The sequence below is a fragment of the Bombyx mandarina genome, chromosome 11 (genome assembly GCF_030267445.1).
Source record: "Bombyx mandarina strain Sakado chromosome 11, ASM3026744v2".
NCBI lineage: Eukaryota > Metazoa > Arthropoda > Insecta > Lepidoptera > Bombycidae > Bombyx > Bombyx mandarina.
Window position 1 is genome coordinate 125,297 of NC_143218.1, and position 23,516 is coordinate 148,812.

Below are 23,516 nucleotides of genomic sequence, written 5' to 3' on the forward strand. Positions count from 1 at the left end.
AAACAACAATTATGTATGTATATACAATTTGCTGGTGTGACCAAATAACCACCCTTATTTGTCTATAGTCTATGTCTGTAGTCTTGGCGAAATCTGTGATTATAGAAGTAGAATAATTCAAACATATAATTTCAATTAATTATAGTCAAATTTCGACTACTGCAGGACCACTAGTAAAAAGAAAAAAGCCTTGGCTTAAAGGTCCCGTTACCAGGTCATAATATAAAAAAAACACAAAACGTCAAAGCGTAATGAATGCGGCTACTGTTAGTCTGTGGCACCTGCTTGCTCCGCATGTGGCTGAGCTTCCCCTCGTGCACGTTGGGGTGCGCGCAGTACAGGTACGCGGTGATCGCGAACTTCAGGAAGCTGTCCCCGACGGTCTCCAGCCTCTCGAGGTTGATGCCGTCGTTGGCGTTCGACATCGTCAGCGCCTGCAACCGAACGCACGCGCACTGCCGGGTCAATGGACGAGCTCACGACCCCCCGGTGGAGTCCATGGACATCAACCACGTCAATGCCGCCACCAACTCGAAACATGAGTTCTATGGTCTCTGTACAGTACAACGACTGCTCCAGTCTTCAAACCGTAATGCATTACTGCTGTAAGGCAGAAATAGGCAGGATCATGGTACCTATCCGTGTGGACTCACAAAACGCCCCTACCACTAGTAAATTATGGTAATTGTTATTAAAATACATTGTTTTCTGGATCGATGCCCACGCTGAGCCAACACGATGGTGGTAGGATGTCTTGAGAGTCCGCACGGCTAGGAATACTCCGCGCGCGAGTTCCGAGGATTCGGGGGCTGAGGAAGCGGGCGAGCGTACACCGCGCCCGACCGTCGCTACATACCCCGCACTCTCCCAGTACTAGTGTTGACCTTAACGTAAGAGTACGTTTACCGACTCGCTGTTTTTAATTTTGCGATAGCAGTGTTAATTACGGGTGATTTCTAATATAAATAGTCTTACACTTATAAGCCTTCTTGTTTGCACAAATAGCTATTTAATTTGATGAAAAAGGAATGGCGAGCACTAGCATAATAAACATGTCTTAGCATAGAGGAATATTACTGGCAAAAGGATTGCTTAATGGAGGACGTTGTCGAATCATTTATTATTGAAGTATGTGAGGAGAGTGACATCAAGAGGAGAGTACATCAAATTCTTCAACTACTGATTAATCTGATTGCGAAGGTAATTAATAAGATTTCACGTTCATTTTGTTCAATAAAAATCAGTTCATTAAATGAAATTCATACATGATCAGTTGTTTATTTATTTATTTCAAGTACATACATAGGCGGCACTGAAAATTTCGGGAATTAACGAAGTGACACAACATTACTATTTAAAAATGTATTTATTGCTTTTCGAAGTATTCTCCGCGAAATTAGACACATTTTTCCATACGATGGAACCAATCATTGAAGCAACCATTCCATTCGGAAGTTGGGGTCTCCAAAATGGCCGTTTTGTAGGCGTCCACAGCTTCTTCAGGTGATGAAAATCTCTGTCCACGCAATTTATTCTTTATTTTAGGGAAAGTATAGAAATCATTAGGGCTTAGGTCGGGGCTGTACGGCGGATGGTCTAATAATTCTATGTTTTCTTGCTCTAAAAACTCTTTTGTTCTGTGCGCGGTGTGAGAACTCGCATTGTCGTGATGGAGGATGATGCGGCGGTTGCAGTTCTCTTTACGGAGTTCAGAAACGACCTGTGGCAAACAAATGCTAGCATACCATTCTGCATTAACCGTTCTTTGTCCCTCAAGAGGAATAGTCGTAACATGGCCGGTTTTGGAGACAAACGTGGCCACCATTTTTTTTGCAACACTCCGTGAACGAATAATTTTTGTTGCCTTTAACTCATTTTCGAACACCCAAACTCGTGACTGGTTTTTTGTTTCGGGTTCGTACGCGTATATCCAGGATTCGTCACCTGATACAATGTTGTATACAGCATTTGAGGATCCTGCGTGGAATCTTTCGATAGTTCTGACGCACCAAGTAACGCGAGCCGCTTTTTGCTCTTCACAGAGCGATTGCGGTATCCATCGGGAAAACAACAAACTCAGCAAACCAGCGATAAATTGTGGTTTTGGATGGGGCTTCATCACCAAATGCAGAAATCATCCGGTCAACACACTGTTTTTGTGTTAAACCACTTCGAAAGTCATAATAAATCATCGCTCTTGAATTTTCTCGAGTCAATTCCATTTTTTCAACGACTAAACAAGTTTGACAAAACCTCGTGACAAGACCGAGAATCTTTTTTTAAATAAATAAATGGTATTCGATTTTTAAAACAAAGGAGTTTTCAATTAAAAAGATTTTAATATGACAGGAACAGTGGAAATATTCCATTCCCGATACTTTTAGTGCAGCCCTCGTAATACCCTCATAAAACTATTTTATAATTTACACTCGCACGGAGGCTTAAGATGTGTTAGTATCGATAGCGCAATATCGACTAATTACAATACAAGCTCATTACGTCAACATTCCTTAAAAATCTTCAGAGCTCGCGCGCAGACAGTACCACCAGTAGCAGTAATGCGTTTCGGTTTGAAGGGTGGGACAGCCGTTTAACTAATCTTAGAATTCATATCTCGAGGTGGGTGGCAGCATTTACGTTATAGATGTCTATGGGCTCCAGTAACCACTTAAAACCAGGTGGACTGGTGAACTATATGTTCTTTGGAGAAGACCATCAATCTTAGACACTCGAATTGCCGTTTCCTTGACGAAACCACGGGTCTCGTCTAATTGGCATCGCTTTTACTCTAAGTACGTTATCGAATTGAAACAGTACTAACCTGCAGTATTACGCTGGGACTCGGACCCGGATGTCCTTCTAGAACCGGTTGAAAATCAAAGTCGAACTCCCTCTTCTGACCGCCCTTATCATCTTCGTAATAAGGTTTAAATTCGTTGCCCGTATTGTATTTGTCTCCGTCGTCGAAGCCTATATTCGTTATTTTCTCGTCCACGTAATCGGGAGCGTCAATGTCTATGTCCTTCATCGAGAAACAGAATAAGGACTTTATCTCTTCAGGCTTAAGGTTCGTTTTCAAATGATTCAGTATGAAGCGTTTGTTTCGCTCGACGCTCTGCAGCGTGAGACGTCCGTCGTCCGCGTGCCGCAGCTCTCGTGTGCCGTACGGGAACATCTCCAGGACTTTCGCCTCTACGTTCGGTGTGTTTAAGGTCGTTTTTTGCGTGATCAACGGCGGCAATACTTCCCCGACGGGCTCGTCACGTTGTATCAAGCAGTTCCTCGTGATGTGCTCCTTGTGTGCGGCCACGGAGGAACGAAACCTCTCAATGTGCTGTCGACGAGAACAAAATAAGACATTTCAGATGGCGTAACTCAATTGGACGTATGTAATGCGAGGGCTGGAGATCATTCTTCAAGTTCATACATTTAATTTTTAAGCTATTGCATACGTTTTATCGCGAGCTTTGAGCGCGGCGACCGAATCAAGAAATTCCGTAACGAAAATAAAACATAACACCCTCACTCCGTCTACCATGTAGCTCGCGTTCAACACATTCACACGTTGCGCTTGTGTAGTGTTTGTGAATAAGCGCGCGGCGTGACGTCACACTGCATGCGCATCATGAAAAGTTTGCCCATCTCTCTCTAGCGCGGTCTAGCTTATGAGTGTGAAGGGGACAGTAAATGTTTTGCTTAGGTTAATATTTATAAATATAGCGTGGTCTTATTTTATTATTATTATTTTAATATTAAATTATTATTGTCTAATTATAATAGCATAAGTTGACAAAAAATTATATGCAATAGCTTTACCGCGGCAGTCCCCGACTGCCACACTTGTTTTTTAGGGTTCTAGTAGGCAGACGAGCGTACCTGATGGTGAGTAGTTACTGTCGCCCATGGACTTCAACAATGCCAGGGGCAGAGCCAAGCCGCTGCCTACCGTTAAGGACTCTCCACATATTTTTTTTTAAGAAGACACTTGAAGCGATTTCAATGCGAACGCGAATTGTGACGTATCAAATGACTGATGTCCATGAACTACGGCGACCGCTCATCAAGTCAGTCAGAACGTACTGATAGTAAGTTGCATTAAATACTATAAACCTCTGGCGGCGCGAGCCCATCTCTGATGATGCGCCTCTGCAGCTCGAGGTCCCGCTCCTCCAGCCGGGGGTCCGCTGCGGGCGCCGGGTTGACCTTGACGTTGCCGCCGACGTCCACGGCCTCCGCCTCGTGCGCCGTCCTGTACTCTATGCGGACTCCCATGGCCGCTGCAACACGACTCGTTATGTGGAAGAACGCGGCTCCAGTTCGATGTCGTCACGTAACGAAAAAGCGTTATGCGACTATCCCTGTCTCTCTTTAAAAGTCCCTAGCGCTATCTGACGGACAGTAGACCGACATAGGGAACGTTTACAAGAATCATATCGAGGATCAGACATGTTGTGGTGATGTTCAGGAACTATTAGAACATCATCTTTTTTTCTTTTTGGAGTTTATTGGAGTTTACTCCTTTAGAATCGATTTACATATATAGGCCCGGGGTATGAAAATTATGGGGACCAAAATCGTACTAGCATGTCACACGAAATGCGTTATGCGCCTGATTGCGCATGTCACACGAAATGCGTTATCGCAGGTGACGCCGGGCTGCTGCGCCGGCAGTCCGCCACAAAGCCTCGTACTGATCGCGCGTTTCTCTCATTATTGTATTTTCATATATTTGTTAGTCGTTTGTTTTGTGTCTCGTTAATTTGTTAATAATCTGTAGTGTATCGTGTTGTCGTAATATAGAACTATTTCTCGTATTGTTTCGTTTAATTTTTTATATCCAGTAAACTCCAGTCGTGCGTCGGAGCGGACACACACACTTTTTTCTTTTTATTGCATGTATGGATGCATGAGCTCACAGCCCTCCTGGTGTTAAGTGGTTACCGGAGTCCATAGACATCTACAACGTAAATGCGCCACCCACCTTAAGACATGAGTTCTAAGGTCTCAGATTAGTTACGACGGCTGCCCCACCCTTCAAACCGAAACGCATTACTGCTTCACGGCAGAAATAGGCAGGACTATCTGTTGTCACCGTTACCTTAGTCTTTGTCTACTGTTTTTTTTTCTTTTCCTAAGCTGATGGTCTAGAGAGACCATATCAGCGTAACCTTAACTAGTAGGTGAGCTCACGGGGCTCAAACCTGACGATATTACTAACACGAACCCTAGAACCCTAGCAAGAGCAGCGCTTCTTAGAATCTACCACCGGATCGTAAACGCGACCCATTGAGAAGATCCGGTGAAAACTCAGTGGGCTGTGTCTGTGGGTTAGTTTACCCATCGAGCCCTTCGTCGCAAGCGGCGGGTTCGACGAGAACGATGACCGGTGCTTGGGGTACCTAAAAGCACGGATTAGATATTTGGGGGGTCAGTGGGGACCCCGGTCCGCAGCAACACGCAAGACATAATCACCGTTGGAGTGCTTGCTGCTGCAGAAGCCGCTGTTGTCGGTGTCCTCGTCGCTGCACTCGCTGTCCAGGTCCGAGTCGTCGGTGTCGAAATCGCTGAAAGGTTTACGAAGGGCGTCAACAATGATCGTCGCCTCCGACGTAGTGATTATAAGATACAATTGAAATTCCGACGTGTATATACACGGTAACGTGAATCTCAATGATGACAGGGAGCTTGGCACAGTTAATAAGTATTTACAGTCGGCATGATTGCGCCACTTTGAGAAGGTGAATCGAATGGTAAACAGTCTACGTCGCCCTAAACACGTCATTGCGGATCCTCGCGATCCATTAACGGTGCTTTTAGGTACCTCAAGCAACGGTCACCGTCACCAAAATTAACCTACAAACACAGCCCACTGAGTTTCTAGTCGAACCTTCTCAGTGGGTCGCGTTTCCGATCTGGTGGTAGATTCTGCAAAGCACGGCTCTTGCTAGGGCCAGTGTTAGCAACGTCATCAGATTCGAGCCCCGCGAGCTCACCTACACACGTTAGGGTGAAGCTGAAATAGCCTCTCAAGGCTATCAGCATAGGTAGCGAAAAAAAATCTACGCTTTGATAGGTGAGCTCAAGATCTCAACCTAAGACAATGTGCTAATACCGGCCCTAGCAAGAGCAGTGCTTCGCTGAGCCTGTCGCCTCACGACGCGTTGTACTGGGGCGGTGGTCGAACTCCCGACGGGTACTTGGACACTGGGGCGGTGGTCGACCTTCCGAGGGGTACCTGGACACTGGGGCGGTGGTCGACCTTCCGACGGGTACCTGGACACTGGGGCGGTGGTCGATCTTCCGACGGGTACCTGGACACTGGGGCGGTGGTCGACCTTCCGACGGGTACCTGGACACTGGGGCGGTGGTCGACCTTCCGACGGGTACCTGGACACTGGGGCGGTGGTCGACCTTCCGACGGGTACCTGGACACTGGGGCGGTGGTCGACCTTCCGACGGGTACCTGGACACTGGGGCGGTGGTCGACCTTCCGACGGGTACCTGGACACTGGGGCGGTGGTCGACCTTCCGACGGGTACCTGGACACTGGGGCGGTGGTCGACCTTCCGACGGGTACCTGGACACTGGGGCGGTGGTCGACCTTCCGACGGGTACCTGGACACTGGGGCGGTGGTCGACCTTCCGACGGGTACCTGGACACTGGGGCGGTGGCGACAGGTGAGAGGTAGGTACCTGGACATGTAGGAGCAGTCGCTGTCCGCCACCGAGTAGCTCCGCGTCGGGTTGAACTCGCTCTTGGGCTTCTGGATCGGGTTGCACCAGCTCGCGCTGCCTACAGACAGACTCCGGGCTAATATGTATTACAAAGGACATGGGCCACTCTCCATACATTGCACGGCCCACTAAACGAAGTTCATAGTATAGTAAATACTTTATGACACAGACCTCAATAAACGCCAAGACTAATTTTATGCACAACAAAATATAATAAGCAGATAAATCGCAACGAAACACTTAATAATATCCACAATGCGCACGAGTGCGAAAACGACTGATCAAATGTAAAACGTAATCAACATTAAACAAATAATTATTGATCAATGTAATGATTTATTCTACGGATTTAAAAGTAAAAAAATAAAAGATTTTATATGAATTGTTTAAAATATAAATATATTTTACCTATGGTAACTCCTTCAATATTATCAATGCAGCTTAGTCATGCTAATTTCTTTTTATTTATGATTTTAATTATCCCACCATTAAAATACCCTTAAATTTTATAGTAAGTATGTAAAAATGAAATGTTTTTTTCTATAGATCTATATATTAATACGTGAGACAAAAACTTTGTATCCCTTTTTACGAAAATTGCGCGGACGAATATGAAATTTTCCACACTTATAGAGAATATAGAGAAAAAGTGCACAATGCTAATATTTTTTAAAAATAATGCATAAAAGATACATTAAATCAATAAAGAAAACATTACACACACTACATACAATGTATTTGACGCACACACGCATGCATACTATTTATTGTCAAACTCTTGTTCTTGACGTCTGTGGTCAAATTGAGAATAGATTAAATATTGTCTGTCTTTGTTAATATTTTTTATAGTGTAGTCTTGGCGAAATTTGAGATTATAGAAGTATAAAATACAATCATAATAGTGTACAAACTTACAATTCCAATTAATTATAGTCGAATTTAGACTACTGCGGGACCTCTAGTTTAGTTAAATATTTAGTTATGTGTGTATGTATGTATGAATGTTGTATATAGCTAGAAAGACGCCAATTGCAACAGTTACTCACCGGAAGCGGAAGTGCAGAAGGTAAGATTCGGAGGTAGAGGCTCCAGATATTCGTCGAAGTCAGTGTCCTCCGGTATCGAGGACGCCATCTCATTACTCCACGTGCCAATCTCGAAGCCCTGTGTTGCCAGAATATATTTTTTTTAGCAAAAGAACATTTTTGTTTAACAGATGCACAAAATAAAATTTCCCTTATTATTAAGTGTTACAATTTCTTTATACATAGCGACCGTCTCAGTTTCGACGATGACAAATCAGGAATCAAGTAAATTCAAAAATAAACATGAAAAATTTAACTAATTAATAATTATTAACTACAATAGCTATAGTGAATCAAAACGATGACAGAAAATGTACTATAGTTTAATTCCTGAATTTCATTTCTTTTTCATGATTAACATTTAGGTATAACAGAGAAACAAACAATAAGAGAAAAAAAATAAAGAAAACTTATATATTTCTTAGAACAAAAACAGCATTATTTTGTAACACATTCCCCTGCCGTACGTTTTATTAGAGATAAGTGTAAAAGTGTAACAATGAGAAACGACATTAAAACACCGACATCATGTTTGCAGTGATAGTTGAGGTACTTGATTGATAAGTGGGAAACTTAAACATTTCTTATCGTCAGATGTTGAGAAAAATATTTTATAAATATTAATAATAAACATAATGACAATAGCATATTGACGACATAATGACAACAACATAATGACAAAGACATAATGACAACGACATAATGACAACGACATAATGACAACGACATAATGACAACGACATAATGGCAACGACATAATTATAGCGACATAATGACAACGACATAATGACAACGATATAATGACAACGACATAATGACAGCAACATAATGACAACAACATAATGACGACATAATGACAACGACGTAATGACCACAACGTAATGGCAACAACATAATGACAATAGCAAATGCAAAAACAAGTCGTAAAAGAAGTTTCGATAATATATACGACGAGCGAAAACCGAAGGAAATACTATTAAAAAAAAGTACGTACGTTTTCCGCATCCTCCTTCTCCTGCAGTATGTCGTTGATGGTCTTCGTCTCCGCCCCGCCCTCGTCGGCCGCACCATCCGTGTTGGTCTCAGCCGAGTCGTCCCCCGGCCTGTCCACACACACATCCGACTTGAAGTCAGTCGACGGCTACACATACGTTTGCATGCGGGTTAGGCTATTATTGATACTTGAATTTTATTTCGTATTTTTCACAGCAATGTAAATCTAAGTTGCCTCGGGTAACGAACTACCCTCATACGTCTTCTCGCTTAAAACTTATTATATCAAATATTCGACTTCAAACGCGACATGTCTTATTTCTCTAACTTTTCCCCTCTACCTATTCGCCGGTAGCCTAAAGTAGATGACACGGTCTCAACCCGAGAAAATTTGCCAACACCAGCCCTAGCAAGAACAGTGCTTCGCTGAATCTAACACCGGATCGGAATCGTGACCCACTGATTTAGGCAGCGTGACTGTCTCCGTGACGGCGACGGTGACCGTCCTCATAAGATCAATCCCCTATGGCCGGTGGTGGGAGGACGAAGTTAGCTTATCATGCACTAGCGACCCGCCCTCGCTTCGCTTCGGAAACATTAAAACACACAGGAAACAAAAAAAAAAAAAATTTTTTTTTTTTAAAAATAGCCTATGTTCATCAGGGACAATGTCGGCTTCTAATGGAAAAAGAATTTTTCAAATCGGTCCAGTAGTTTCGGAGCCTATTCGAAACAAACAAACAAGCAAATCTTTCCTCTTTATAATATTAGTATAGATGTAGTAAGGTTGCAACGTATCGAACCATTACGAAGTAAGACAGTCGCACATAACTCGTCAGGTAATAAATACAGTTGCATTATATATAATTCTACCGTACGTGTGTAAGTCACTGATCCCCTCCTAAACGACTGGACCGATTTGAATGTTTTTTTTTTATTGTGCATTTATTCATTCATTCATCTTTATATTAATACGTGAAGCAAAAACTTTGATCCCTTTTTACGAAAATTGCGCGGATGGAGGACTGTGAAATTTTCCACACTTATAGAGATTATAGAGAAGAAGTGCACAATACTAATTTTTTTTTAAATAGTGCATAAAAGATACATTAAATCAATAAAGAAAACATTACACACATTACCATGTATTTGACACACACACGCATGCATACTATTTGTTTATTCTCAAACTTTTCTTTGCAGTCTGTCAGTTATAGTCTATCAAATCGAGAATAGATTAAATACTGTTTTCTCTTTAATTTGTCTAAAGTGTAGTCTTCACGAAATCTGTGATTAAAGAAGTATAATAGTCCTTGAGAATAGAATCATAATAGTGTACAAACTTATAGTTTCCATTAGTTATAGTCGAATTTCGACTACCAGGGGACCACTAGTTTCATTCATTTTGTGTGTGCAGGACAACGTCTGACGGGTCCGCTTGTATATTGTAGGGTAAGTGTTCAGCAAGTGTACAGTATCTAATAATAAATAAATAGCGTATATCTTAACTTATCTTTGGCTGAACTTATACTGACATACAAAATATAATAACCAAATTCAAAGATGCTATAAAGATTTCGCTTTAAAACCACGACTCACTTGTCTTCCTTCTCTTTCTGTTCCCTTTTCGACTCTTCCTCTTTCTTCTTATCGTTCTTCTCCGCGTCGGCTGACAACACCTGCGAGAATGATGTACAAACGGAAACTGTCACATTACTAATGTACAGAACGCGGACTTGCTGTGAATAGAATAGTACAGCACTCGCGCTGCCTGACCGATGCGGGTAGTTCTAATTAATGTAGATTATCGACAAAACAGCAGTGATGTATATAGATAAAAAAATATGAAGTTACTAATTTAATATCTGTTTAGAATTTTGAAACAGGAGAATCTGAAAAATCCCTCCCTATTTGTACTACTGCGAATATATATTATTACTAGCTGACCCGGCAAACATTGTTTTGCCATATATAAGATTTCTAGGGAATTTCTAGTGTAGAAAAAAAAACTAACTTATTGTAATTGTGTAAGGATGTGGTAAATGAGTGAAAGAGGTATGTAGTGCTGTGAACGATGAGGGAATATATAATAAAAATAACAAAACCTCATTCAACCACATAATACCTCATTATAACAAAAAAAAAATGTGCAAATAAAAAAAATATGCTAGGGGTGGACAACCCTAATCACGGGGGTATAAAAAATAGATAGTAGTCGATTCTCAGGCTTACTGAATATGCATAAAAAATTTCATGAGAATCGGTCAAGCGGTTTCGGAGAAGTATGGGAACGAACATTGTGACACGAGAATTTTATATATTAGATACACAGTAAATGTAATTTCAATTATTTTAAATCATCATCATCATCGGCATCGGCATCATAATCACCATCACCACCACCATCATCATCATCATCATCCTCGTCATCATCATCAACAGCCCACGGCCGTCCACTGCTGGACATAGACTTCTCGCAATCCATACCACTGGGCCCGTTCTTCGGCTCTCCTCATCCTCATGATTTTAAATGTTAAATATTTTTCCAGTCGAGAGATGCACCACGGCTCGTGCTCACCTCGGCGAGACTCCAACCGAAGTCGAGCGGGGGCGGGCGGGCGCGCGGGTGCGGGATGCCCAGCCCGACCTCCACGGCCACCGAGCGACGGATCTCCTCCGCGATCAGCAACGCGTTTATACTGGACAACAAACAGTACAGCTGTGAGTAACGGTGTACACTGCGGGGCGAGTGTAGTGCGGTGTACACTGCGGGGCGAGTGTGGCGCGGTGTACACTGCGGGGCGAGTGTAGTGCGGTGTACATTTCGGGGCGAGTGTGGCGCAGTGTACACTGCGGGGCGAGTGTAGTGCGGTGTACATTGCGGGGCGAGTGTAGTGCGGTGTACACTGCGGGGCGAGTGTAGTGCGGTGTACACTGCGGGGCTGGTGTGGCGCAGTGTACACTGCGGGGCGAGTGTAGTGCGGTGTACATTGCGGGGCGAGTGTGGCGCAGTGTACACTGCGGGGCGAGTGTAGTGCGGTGTACACTGCGGGGCGAGTGTGGCGCGGTGTACACTGCGGGGCGAGTGTAGTGCGGTGTACACTGCGGGGCTAGTGTGGCGCAGTGTACACTGCGGGGCGAGTGTAGTGCGTTGTACACTGCGGGGCGAGTGTGGCGCAGTGTACACTGCGGGGCGAGTGTAGTGCGGTGTACATTGCGGGGCGAGTGTGGCGCAGTGTATACTGGACAACAAACAGTACAGCTGTGAGTAACGGTGTACACTGCGGGGCGAGTGTAGTGCGGTGTACACTGCGGGGCGAGTGTGGCGCGGTGTACACTGCGGGGCGAGTGTAGTGCGGTGTACATTTCGGGGCGAGTGTGGCGCAGTGTACACTGCGGGGCGAGTGTAGTGCGGTGTACATTGCGGGGCGAGTGTAGTGCGGTGTACACTGCGGGGCGAGTGTAGTGCGGTGTACACTGCGGGGCTGGTGTGGCGCAGTGTACACTGCGGGGCGAGTGTAGTGCGGTGTACATTGCGGGGCGAGTGTGGCGCAGTGTACACTGCGGGGCGAGTGTAGTGCGGTGTACACTGCGGGGCGAGTGTGGCGCGGTGTACACTGCGGGGCGAGTGTAGTGCGGTGTACACTGCGGGGCTAGTGTGGCGCAGTGTACACTGCGGGGCGAGTGTAGTGCGTTGTACACTGCGGGGCGAGTGTGGCGCAGTGTACACTGCGGGGCGAGTGTAGTGCGGTGTACATTGCGGGGCGAGTGTGGCGCAGTGTATACTGGACAACAAACAGTACAGCTGTGAGTAACGGTGTACACTGCGGGGCGAGTGTGGCGCGGTGTACACTGCGGGGCGAGTGTAGTGCGGTGTACACTGCGGGGCGAGTGTGGCGCGGTGTACATTGCGGGGCGAGTGTAGTGCGGTGTACACTGCGGGGCTAGTGTGGCGCAGTGTACACTGCGGGGCGAGTGTAGTGCGTTGTACACTGCGGGGCGAGTGTGGCGCAGTGTACACTGCGGGGCGAGTGTAGTGCGGTGTACATTGCGGGGCGAGTGTGGCGCAGTGTATACTGGACAACAAACAGTACAGCTGTGAGTAACGGTGTACACTGCGGGGCGAGTGTGGCGCGGTGTACACTGCGGGGCGAGTGTAGTGCGGTGTACACTGCGGGGCGAGTGTGGCGCGGTGTACATTGCGGGGCGAGTGTAGTGCGGTGTACACTGCGGGGCGAGTGTGGCGCAGTGTACACTGCGGGGCGGGTGTAGTGCGGTGTACATTTCGGGGCGAGTGTGGCGCAGTGTACACTGCGGAGCGAGTGTAGTGCGGTGTACATTGCGGGGCGAGTGTGGCGCAGTGTACACTGCGGGGCGGGTGTAGTGCGGTGTACACTGCGGGGCGAGTGTGGCGCAGTGTACACTGCGGGGCGAGTGTAGTGCGGTGTACACTGCGGGGCGAGTGTGGCGCGGTGTACACTGCGGGGCGAGTGTAGTGCGGTGTACACTGCGGGGCTAGTGTGGCGCAGTGTACACTGCGGGGCGAGTGTAGTGCGTTGTACACTGCGGGCGAGTGTGGCGCAGTGTACACTGCGGGGCGAGTGTAGTGCGGTGTACATTGCGGGGCGAGTGTGGCGCAGTGTACACTGCGGGGCGAGTGTAGTGCGGTGTACATTGCGGGGCGAGTGTGGCGCAGTGTACACTGCGGGGCGAGTGTAGTGCGGTGTACATTGCGGGGCGAGTGTGGCGCAGTGTACACTGCGGGGCGAGTGTAGTGCGGTGTACACTGCGGGGCGAGTGTGCGGTGCGACTGACCGGTAGAGCGCACAGGGCAGCGCGACAGTGGCGGCCCACAGCGGCGCGGCGAAGGGATGCGCGCGGCACAGCTCGGGCAGCAGCAGCTGCTTCTGGTCGAGGCGCTCGCGCTTGGCGCGGCGGGTGCGCTCCGACGACACGGGCAGCGCCACGCCCTTGCGGTTCACGTATCTGTCGGAACAACATTCAAAGTTCATTACTTGCTATGTTACCTGATAGAATAACGAGCAAGGGAAGGTTTTATTTTTTGTCGATTGAAATATTCAAAAACCATTTCAATCACAATGACAAATGAAGGTTTTATTATTATTTAAATAAAATAATCTGGATGATAATAAAACGTGCAATAAAGACCTGGGAGTGAGGAGGTTGAGTCTGGCGCTGGTGTGGTCCACGTCCAGCAGCGGCTGCTTGCTCTGCGTGATGGTGACGCCGTACTTGTTCTGGTAGTAGTCGCGGAAGGTCGCGTGGCTCGCCGACGGGAACACGGAGTCGGGACTCAGGCGCCAGCATATCTCTGCCACCAGGAAGTACTGGCGGCACGTTTCGTACGTTTTTTATTTTATTGCATAGATGTTTGGACGAGCTCACAGCCCACCTGGTGTTAAGTGGTTACCGGAGCTCACAGACATCTACAACGTAAATGCCGCCACCCATATAAGTTCTAAGGTCTCAGTACAGTTACAACGGCTGCCCCCACCCTCCAAACCGCATTACTGCTTCATGGCAGGAATAGGCGTGGCGATGGTACCTACCCGTGCAGACTCACAAGACCTCCTACCACCATTAAAATAAGTAGAGGAGAGGAGACGTAATCTAAGTTTGCGAAGTCCTAAACTAAAATGTTCTTCTGCGACAACGACATCTATCGGGTAAGTATTGTTACGCCGGTAAGAGTCACGGCCGAATAGTCGAACGAATATTGAAGGATCTAGTAGCATCTACTGTAGGCGCGCGAGTTCATGTCCATCCTGAGGAATGCGGTAGTGCTGTGACCTAATTAATTATGGTAATGTCGATAATAACTACCGATTTAGTCAACAGCTGTCAATTTGGTTTAATGTAACTCTTAAGGTAATTTTGCAATTTATGAAATAAAATAAATGTGATAAGTAATTAATTGTTTATTTCTAATAGAGAAAAATATTTTTTAAATTCCAATTCAATCACTATCGAATGAAAAGACAACCGACAGATCAGAGTCGGAATCAATATGTATCTTTTTTTCAATCTGAACTTGTTGGAAGCGGAGTAGTCATGGTTAAATAACACAATAGCGTTAGCGTAAATTTTCGATATCGATAAGCGCGCGTCACAACCGTCACGGACAACACTCGACGTCAGACAAATGCGGGCAGGCGGGCGAAGGTGGGGCGAGCTGTCCCCCGCGCGTCGCCTCTGGCCCTGATGGACATGAACTAGCGCGCATACAGTAGAACGCTCGTGAAGTACAACGCCATCTATTGTCAGATAGCGGAAACACGCAATACTAGACTTTTATGGAATATTCTCGAAGCGAAACTCCGAACATATCAGCTGAAGCGAAGCGGAAGAAGCGAATTGAGAATATCAAGTGTTGAATAGTTTTTAATTTATACTTCGATAGAATTTTATTAATCCCGAACCCCAGCACGTCTGTTTCGCGCGCTGTTACGCGCTATGTACCGTCAAATTTCGTTAATTGGCAAACATGAAGCCGGTATCGCGTTTCAACCATAGCCGCGGGGGCATTGACCCTGCACGTCAATTGTGTTACATTGCGTGCTCTTTGTTTTGGGAGCCATCACCACTGCGACCCGACCTCCTTTACAATGTTACAACTATCATTGAACCGTAAGACATTTAGACATAGAACTACCACCTGCGTACTCTCTGACCCCCTCGCGCGTGTGACGCGTACGGTATCCAAGTCTCACCTGCGGCTGGTCCTGGTTCCTGTACCACGGCGTCACGACCGCTTCCTTGTACTTGTCGGGGTCGAACACGAACACCTCGCCCGGCTTCAGGAGCGGGTTGTCCATCTTCTTCACTTTCCCTTTCTGCTTCACCTTTGATCGATAATAGGTGATTTTTTTTATTTATTACTTAGATTGGTGGACGAGCCCACAGCCCACCTGGTGTTAAGTGGTTACTGGAGCCCATAGACATCTACAACGTAAATGCGCCACCCAGCTTGAGATATAAGTTCTAAGGTCTCAGTATAGTTACAACGGCTGCCCCACCCTTCAAACCGAAACGCATTACTGCTTCACGGCAGAAATAGGCGGGGCGGTGGTACCTACCCGTGCGGACTCACAAGAGGTCCTACCACCGTGACGATGCTGGTAATGGTCAATACATGCTGAAACATTAAATTCGTTCAAACGCCTGATTAAGGTGCATTATTTGACCATTTAGCTGTCAACCAGTCTAATTTGTGTTTGGGTAAAATTTTGAAATTGATATATATCATACTTAAATTTTATTTATATTTCTTAGGTATTTTAAGTAGGTTTTGTAAATTGCTTATTCTTATTTATGTGTAAGGAAGCAAAATTATAATAATTATTATATTGTTCATATTTGTGTATAATTTTCATTCATCCATATGTGTATAATAATTTAATAATGTATGTATGTGTGCGTGTGTGTATATATATATATATATATATACATATATACGTTTCAATCGATAGGTACAACACGTGAAAGACATTTCCAAATGATTCTTGTCTACCTGATGGTTGTCTGGAAGAGATCGTTTTTAGCGATAAGACTGCCAACTGTATTTTGTATTTAATGTTTGAAATTGCTTATTCATTTTGTGTACAATAAAAGACTACTCTCTCTCTCTACAATACTCACACATTTGTATACATTGCTCGTCTCAAATGACAAAAAAATCGATGAGCAATAAATATAGTGAATGATGTTGCATGCCGCTATAAACCTTGAGTCTTCTTCTTACTCAAATCCCCCCCTTCTACGTGGGGTGTCCGAAAAACAACCCCTTCCATTCTGGCCCACCGAACGTCATCTCTGTACTCACTTTTTTTAAAAAAAAAGGTAGGTAGCGGTTTGGTTCTGCTTGTGGCATTACAGACGTCCATGAGCGACGGTAACCACTCACCATCAAATGGGCCGTGTACTCGTCTGCCTATAGGGCAATAAAAAAAGAAGAACTTCTCATACATATCCTCTCTTTCACGCAGTCCATCCAAGTGTTTTTAGAAGCTACCCTGAGCCGCCCCCCACCATTGAGACATGCGGTGGAAATCTCAGCTCTATTATTTATGCGGTTATTCGAACCTTAAAACTGTGTATTAAATCACAAAGCAATCCAACATCGTACCTGCTTGCCGCTGACGTCACCCCCCTGCTCCCCCTCATCTCCCTCCTCCCCCTCGTCTTCGTTCCTCCACAGCATCGGTTTCTCCACCTCGCTGCTCTTCTTCTCCTCGGTATGTTTATATATCAGCTCCAAGAACGCCCAGTCGATATCGATTTTCGGAGTACCGTCCTCCTTTACAGCTGTAATTAAAAGTTTCGATGTATATCTAAAAGCTATTGCCGGCAGCTTCCTTCGCTTACAAAAGAGAAGCATCTTCAAGAATTCTAATAGTCTTCGAGCCGCCAGAACAGACCGCAGCACGAACAGAGAGCACGCTGAATTGAATAATGACGTCACTGTTCATCAAAATCCCAAGCATTCCCTTCTTAATAATACGTGTAGATTAAAAGCAAAAAAAAAAAGACTTTTAAATAGAACTAACAATTACATACATCTTATTTTATCCTGTCGATACTGGTCAGAACATTAAGAGCGAAATATTGTAAAATTATTGTATCGAGCCATCTGATAGGTCCGCTTGGTTCGGCTGATCGAGCCGGAATGTTTTGTGCTTTTTTTTTCCTACCTAGCTGATGATCTAGAGAGACCATATCACCGTAACGTTAACTAGTAGGTGAGCTCCCTCACGGGGCTCAAACCTGACGACGTTGCTAACAAGTGCTTCGCAGAATCTACCACCGGATCGGAAACGCGACCCACTGAGAAGATCCGGCGAGAAACTCAGTGGTCTGTGTCTGTGGGTTAGTTTACTCGTCGAGCACTTCGTCGCAAGCGACGGGTTCGACGAGTACGGTGACCGGTGCTTGAGGTACCTCAAAGCACCGTTAGTGGATCGGGAGGATACGAGATGAGTTTTGTGCGACAATAGTCATTCGTATTTATAGTAGAAAGTGAGGGGTAGCTTAGTCATGAATTCTTTTCAATACCGTCTTAAACAGTTTAACTATTTTTAGTTTAAGCTAGCGACCAGCCCTCGCTTCGCTTCGGAAACATTAAATTTTATTATTGATAGGGGAGTTCCGCCATGTTGCGCGCGGTACGATAATAACTGCGAGTGACGCCGCTGGGCGAAGCTAGTCTAAAAAAAGTAGCCTAAGTTACTCCTTATATCATCAGCTACTTATTAGTGAAAGTCTCATCAAAATCGGTCTAGCCGTTTCAGAGATTAGCCGGAACAAACAAATAGACAGACAAACAAAAATCGTAAAAAATGTTATTTTGGTGTATATACCGTATATATACTCATATGCATGTAGTAAAAAGCGGTTTTTTTTTCATTGCCTTTGTAGGGAGACGGGCGTCCGGCCCACCTGATGGTAACTGGTTACCGTCGCCCATGGACTTCAGCAATGCCAGGAGCAGAGCCAAGCCGCTGCCTACCGCCCACTGCGGTTATCTCAATATTAGAAACAGACACTCTAATTTTATTTATACATACATAAATATATAGATAGTGAAGTTGCGCCGATATAATTATAATATGAAGAAGAAGCCGTAATCTCTCGAGTCGCGTCGCGCGCCATCTGTGCCTCGGTACCAGTACTACTACAGAAGTTGAAACTGTACGTATTTCAGCCGCGGGGCGGCGCTAGCGTCGCGTGTGCCACTCACTCTTTATCGTCGGCACCACGTAGTAGTTGTTGTGCGTGGAGCCCTCGCTCTGCAGCCTCATGCCGCGCCGCCGGACGCGCAGCACCTCCGAGAACACGAACCGCATGAACCTGTCCGCCACAAGCGTTTCTTACTGCTGGTAGGACCTCATGTGAGTCCGCGCCAGTAGGTACCACCACCCTGCCTATTTTTGCCGTGAAGCAGTAATGCGTTTCGGCTTGAAGGGCGGGCGAATTCATACTTTAATTATTATTTCCCCAATAAATAAATTTGAACTAAAATGATAATAACAGTCGTTCCAATAACACTAATGTGATAGATTATGTATTAATACCTTATGACTGTTAGAGCCATCTCTTGGCGAATAGCGCTACTAGACATAAACAAGTAACGCCATCTAGTTCACCAACATACGAACGTTCAGAGAACGATTGACGCATTACTTAGACAGAGACCTTACAGCACGAAAGTTTGCGAACGCTCCGGCATAGCATAGGACGTAGCGTTGTAACTATACTTGAGACCTTAGAACTTATATCTCAAGGTGGGTGACGCATTTACGGCGTGGATGTCTATGCGGTCCAGTAACCACTTAACACCAGGTGAGCTGTGAGCGCGTCCACACAACCAAGCAATAAAAAAAAAGCGTCTTGAGCACCGGTGAACCAACGCCGCACTGGCTCTGTAGCTCAGTGGCTATCGGAGCGTAGAGGTTCCCACCCGACTCTAAGCTTGAGATCTTTATTTTTATTTTATTGCTTAAATTAGACGAGCTCATGGCCTACCCGGTGTTAAGTTTATTTTATTTATTGCCCTTGTAGGCAGACGAGCACACGGCCCACCTGATGGTGAGTGGTTACCGTTGCCCATGGACTTCAGCTATGCCAGGGGAAGAGCCAAGCCGCTGCCTACCGAAAGTCTAGCCTACCTAAGTGGTTACTGTAACCCATAGACATCTACAACGTAAATGAACCCACCCACCTTTCTAGGCAAGAGACCCCCTTTTCCAAAATGAACTGATACCGCAGACCTTCATAGCAAAAAAACTTAAAAAATCCCATCTCTATTTTTTTTCCCTATTGATTCCAAAAAACTTAAAATTGATAAAAATATACAGACATAATAAAAAGACATAAAATTCAGAAAATAATAGTACATAGAAATGAATAGTAACTATACATCCAACAATAATACTTCTTATGAAAATATTAGTAATTTTCACAACAAGTACATGTGCGTACAAGTATGTACGTACCGCACCTCGTACAGTATCTTGAAACTTCACAAATAAGAGCTTGTGTTAATTAATGGGGGTCGATTTTAGACCTCATCGAGTCCCAAAATCAGTTTTCGCTAAGCCTGGGACCACTTTTGGAATCCCTGCGGTGGACTAACATAGTCCGTGTGTAGTGTACCTGCGCACGAGGCGTCCTCTGCGCGGCGAGATCCTCACGTCGGCGTCGGGCGCGTGCTGCAGACTCACGCGGACCTCGCCCGAGCGCGTGTACACCGGGAACGCCGGCACCTGCAAGCTGAGCCGACAGCTGTCAGTGCCTACTTCATTCTAAAGTGTACAGTGAGCTAGTCAGAGATAGAGTGAGTGAATTAATAAATCGGTGAACGAGTGAGTGATTGATTCACTAAGTATGTGGTGAGTGAATGATTGCTTCACTAAGTATGTGAGTTGGTTAGTGAGTGAGATTGTGAGCAAGTGAACAAGTTAGTGAGCGATTGATTCAGTAAGTATGTGAAAGTGAGTGATTAAGCGAGTGAGTAAATGATTGATTCAGTGTGTAAGTGACTGAGTGCGTGAATAAGTGACTGAATGAGCGAGCAAGTGAACGAATGAGTGAGTGATTACTTCAGTATGTGAGTGAGTCAAATGGTTAAGCTAATGAGTGAATGATTGATTCAGCAAGTATGTGAGTGAGTGAGTAATTGACTGGATGAGCGAGCAAGTGAACGAATGAGTGAGTGATTGTTTCAGTATGTGAGTGATTGAATGATTAAGGGAATGAGTGAGTGATTGCTTCAGTATGGGAGTGAGTGAACTTACTGCAAGTCCGTGTCGGTCCGTGCGAGCAGCAGCGCGAGCGCGTGGTGCGCGTGCTGCGGCGCGTGCAGGCGGCGGCCGCGCGTGTTGTACCGCTCCGGCAGGGCGCAGCGCAGCTCGCTCGACAACAGGTACAGCACGTTCCTCTTCTCGCCTGAACGATCCGCGCCGAGTCATTGAAACGTTAACCAGCCGTGGACTACTTTATGAACGATTAAACTGAACCTGACTGCAGGATTTTAGAAGTCGTCGTGGCCTAAGGGTTAAGACGTCCGGTGCATTCATGTTGAACGATGCACCGATGTTCGAATCCCGCAGGCGGGTACCAATTTTTCTAATGAATTACGTACTCAGCAAATGTTCACGATTGACTTTCACGGTGAAGGAACAACACCATGTAATAAAAATCAAACCCGCAAAAATTTTAATTTGCGTAATTACTGGTGGTAGGACCTCTTGTGAGTCCGCGCTTACCCATCGCTTGCGACGAAGGGCTCGACGAGTAAACTAACCCACAGACACAGCCCACTGAGTTTCTCGCCGGATCTTCTCAGCGGGTCGCGTTTCCGATCTGATGGTAGATTCTGCGAAGCACTGCTCTTGCTAGGGCCAGTGCTAGCAACAACTCAGGTTAGAGCCCTGTGAGCTCACCTATATGTTAAGGTTACGCTGACATAACCTCGCAAGGCTATCAGCTTAGGGAGGAGAAAAAAAACCGCAGACCTGGCTTTGGCTCCGGCCTGGGCGTCGGCATCGTCCTGGGCACGCCGTCGGGCGGGTCCACTTCCGTGTCGCTGCTGTCCTCTATCGGCTGACAGTCCGTGAACGCGGACGCCGTCTGGCAAACCAAAAATACCAAAGTTTTTATTAAAATTAATTACGGCCATCGGCTACCGGACTTTTTAGTCGGGTATTGACCGAGACTTCAATGAACCATTCAAAAGTCGCAATACGGTCGTACGTAAGGAAAAACATATCTCACACGTTTTTTCTTATATGTTTAGACACGTGAGCCACCTCAAGGAGCGAGATTGAAGACTCAAGTGTCTGACGAATAACCGGCCTACATTATATCGAGATATGAAAGGCTAATTGGTTTATGCGAAATTTTGCAACTTCACAGGAGAGCCATTTAAGGATTAAACATTTGACCTTGATACTTCAAACCGAAACGCATTACTGCTTCACGGCAGCAATAGGCAGGGTGTTGGTACCTAGCCGCGCGGACTCACGAGAAGTCCAGTAATTACGCAAATTATAATTTTGCGGTTTCATTTTTATAACACGAGGTCATTCCTTCACCGTGGAACAGAAGAAGACAGAAAACAGACAGAAGTATTTTAGACTAGTGCATCGTTCCAGGTCGGCGATGTCGTCAATGTACAACGGACCCGTTTGTAGTAGTACTGGCGGCGCTTGGTGGTGCCGGGCCGCGCCAGCTCGGCGCCCTCCTCCGAACTGTCGCGGGAATCGAGTTCGGCTGCTTTGAAATTCTCTTTTCCTGGACACAAAACCAAAATATATAAACCAGAATATATATATAACCAAAATATACATACAGACAACGAGATCTGTGTGGTTAGTGCAAATTTTTAACGTTCCGATAGCGTAAAAGTTAACTGAAAGGACAATGCCCATTTTCTTAGGGCGTTTGGGCCCCTAAAAACAGTTGTCGGGTCATGATGGTTTTAACTTAATTGGATAGACAAAGAAATATCATTTCATATTCAGAAAACGATTTTTATATTTTCACCCAGGCTTAAGAGAAATCTGTTTTTTTCTGCAGCTAAAATTAAGTTGTTAATTGGTTTCTTCGAAATCAATAATCGCTCTCATCATTATTTACAGTATTAAATAAGTTAATTGTGGTTAATGTTGCTAGAAATAAGCCCTTACGTACATTTTTTTATTATTATATCCTCATAATAATAATAAAATGAAATGAAAATCCGGAAACCGGCAACGATATTGTTGTTGTTGTTGTTTTTAAATTTGCCAATAAGCAGGCAAAGAGCGTAGCAATTATTGACGTTAAAAAAACATTAAAATAAAACTACAAGTGACGCTTCACTCGGGTTGCTGCCAAAACTCTCTGATCATATATGTCGGCGCGTGTTTTTATAAACCATTAGTTCATGACTAATAAAGATGGGACGACAAACAACAGGTGCAAGCATTCATCGAAAACAACACGTGCAAGATAAGAATCGTAAACAACATCGTCCCACCACGATACATTGCTATAAAAACGCTCCGTTGTTGCCTCTCGAGCTCAGAAGCGAGCGAGTCGCCGTGTCGGACGGAACGCTCCTGCGTGATATACACTCTGAGTTCATTTCTAGTTTTATTGACTTACGAAGACCGCCCGCTTACCATGTCGCTACCCGAAAGTGGAAATACTCCAACATATATAATAAGAATAGAGTAATGATAGGCCATTGAGATTTTTACTAATGGAATCAATAATATCTACAAATATTAAATAATTCATGGTTTTAAGTAATAATTATTATTACAATATATAAATATTGAATTGAACAAAAATAAACTGAATTATAACCATTAGCTATTTTTTTTTTGTTTTTCAAGTAACAGACAACTCTATCGTTTGGCAGCTTAAAGGTTTACTATAAGGCTTTATGGGCTAAGCCCTTTGCCTATTGACGAATTTAAAAACTATGGCACTCAGTTTTGGGATGTTATCAAATAAATAATTTATTTTTTTGTAAAACAAGCCAGGTTGAAAGAAATGTTGATACATAAACTACGCAACGTGAAAAAATAAGGCATAGTTTTGACATAAAGTTGGCCCACTTTTGGGCATTGTCCTTTGTATGCAGTTCGAACATACAATCACTTTGCCCCTAGCGGCAAACGTAGGCAAACGATCCAA

At 45.0% G+C, this 23,516-nt stretch overlaps 1 protein-coding gene across 3 annotated transcripts in view; it reads right to left on the reverse strand.

The window, feature by feature from the left end:
* Positions 1-23,516, reverse strand: part of Dcr-1 (Endoribonuclease Dcr-1) — a 63,466-nt gene that overhangs the window by 14,428 nt on the left and 25,522 nt on the right. For all 3 annotated transcript variants that reach the window (XM_089731193.1, XM_089731191.1, XM_089731192.1), the window contains exons 15-32: positions 22,015-22,124; positions 21,347-21,461; positions 20,627-20,777; positions 19,986-20,102; positions 18,571-18,680; positions 16,960-17,138; positions 15,545-15,676; positions 13,983-14,161; positions 13,629-13,799; positions 11,392-11,512; positions 10,413-10,492; positions 8,815-8,923; positions 7,782-7,899; positions 6,694-6,793; positions 5,473-5,564; positions 4,111-4,277; positions 2,822-3,334; positions 282-434 (exon numbers count right to left, since the gene is read on the reverse strand). In XM_089731193.1, coding sequence (XP_089587319.1) covers positions 282-434; positions 2,822-3,334; positions 4,111-4,277; positions 5,473-5,564; positions 6,694-6,793; positions 7,782-7,899; positions 8,815-8,923; positions 10,413-10,492; positions 11,392-11,512; positions 13,629-13,799; positions 13,983-14,161; positions 15,545-15,676; positions 16,960-17,138; positions 18,571-18,680; positions 19,986-20,102; positions 20,627-20,777; positions 21,347-21,461; positions 22,015-22,124 — 2,717 coding nt within the window. The remainder of the gene's footprint in view (positions 1-281; positions 435-2,821; positions 3,335-4,110; positions 4,278-5,472; positions 5,565-6,693; positions 6,794-7,781; positions 7,900-8,814; positions 8,924-10,412; positions 10,493-11,391; positions 11,513-13,628; positions 13,800-13,982; positions 14,162-15,544; positions 15,677-16,959; positions 17,139-18,570; positions 18,681-19,985; positions 20,103-20,626; positions 20,778-21,346; positions 21,462-22,014; positions 22,125-23,516) is intronic.